The 489-nt window shown below is 66.9% G+C and overlaps 2 protein-coding genes across 2 annotated transcripts in view; one reads left to right on the top strand and one right to left on the bottom strand.

The window, feature by feature from the left end:
• Positions 1-94, bottom strand: part of PMS2 (PMS1 homolog 2, mismatch repair system component) — a 17,735-nt gene extending 17,641 nt beyond the window's left edge. The window contains exon 1 of the mRNA XM_019473981.1: positions 59-94. Coding sequence (XP_019329526.1) covers positions 59-78 — 20 coding nt within the window. The 5' untranslated portion in view covers positions 79-94. The remainder of the gene's footprint in view (positions 1-58) is intronic.
• Positions 95-425: 331 nt separating this feature from the next.
• The window catches only part of AIMP2 (aminoacyl tRNA synthetase complex interacting multifunctional protein 2), a 4,016-nt gene continuing 3,952 nt past the window's right edge, over positions 426-489 (top strand). Inside the window, exon 1 of the mRNA XM_009286360.2 lies at positions 426-472. Coding sequence (XP_009284635.1) covers positions 458-472 — 15 coding nt within the window. The 5' untranslated portion in view covers positions 426-457. The remainder of the gene's footprint in view (positions 473-489) is intronic.

Raw genomic sequence — 489 nt, 5'->3', positions numbered from 1 at the left:
CGCCCGGCCGCGGGAAGGGCCAGGGCCCGCTCCAGCCTGCCCCAGGGCAGGCGCTCACCAGGGCACAGCCGCCTCCATCGGGACCCCAGCGGGACGCGCCGCAGCCTCCTCATCCGCTTCCCAAAGGCTCCGCCTCCGCTCAGTCATTGGCCGCTGGAGAAAAGAGCCCGCCAGTCCTAAACAAATTTTCAACTCCCCTGACACCAATTGGTCAATGGGGCTATCTAATCGGAACCGGCAGCTGCACCTTTCGCCCCACGGAGAGTCGCTTAACGAATTAATGGCTCACGCTGGCCAATAGAAAGAAGGCAAGGAGGCGGTGCGGCAGTCGCCAGCGTGCATTGGATGGCGGGTGAGTCAGTAAGGCGTTGTGCTCCCGTATGGCCCAATGGGTGCCGCGGGCGGGCGGGCCCGCCGGCGGGCCAGGAGCGGGTGCGCCGTGCGGGCGGGTGCCGCCATGCCCATGTACAAGGTGAGGCCCTTCCACGG

This window comes from Aptenodytes forsteri, unplaced genomic scaffold, assembly GCF_000699145.1.
Source record: "Aptenodytes forsteri isolate BGI_AS27 unplaced genomic scaffold, ASM69914v1 Scaffold55, whole genome shotgun sequence".
Classification (NCBI taxonomy): domain Eukaryota; kingdom Metazoa; phylum Chordata; class Aves; order Sphenisciformes; family Spheniscidae; genus Aptenodytes; species Aptenodytes forsteri.
The sequence above is the reverse complement of the archived record's forward strand: the minus strand, read 5'-3'. Positions and strand labels throughout refer to the sequence as shown.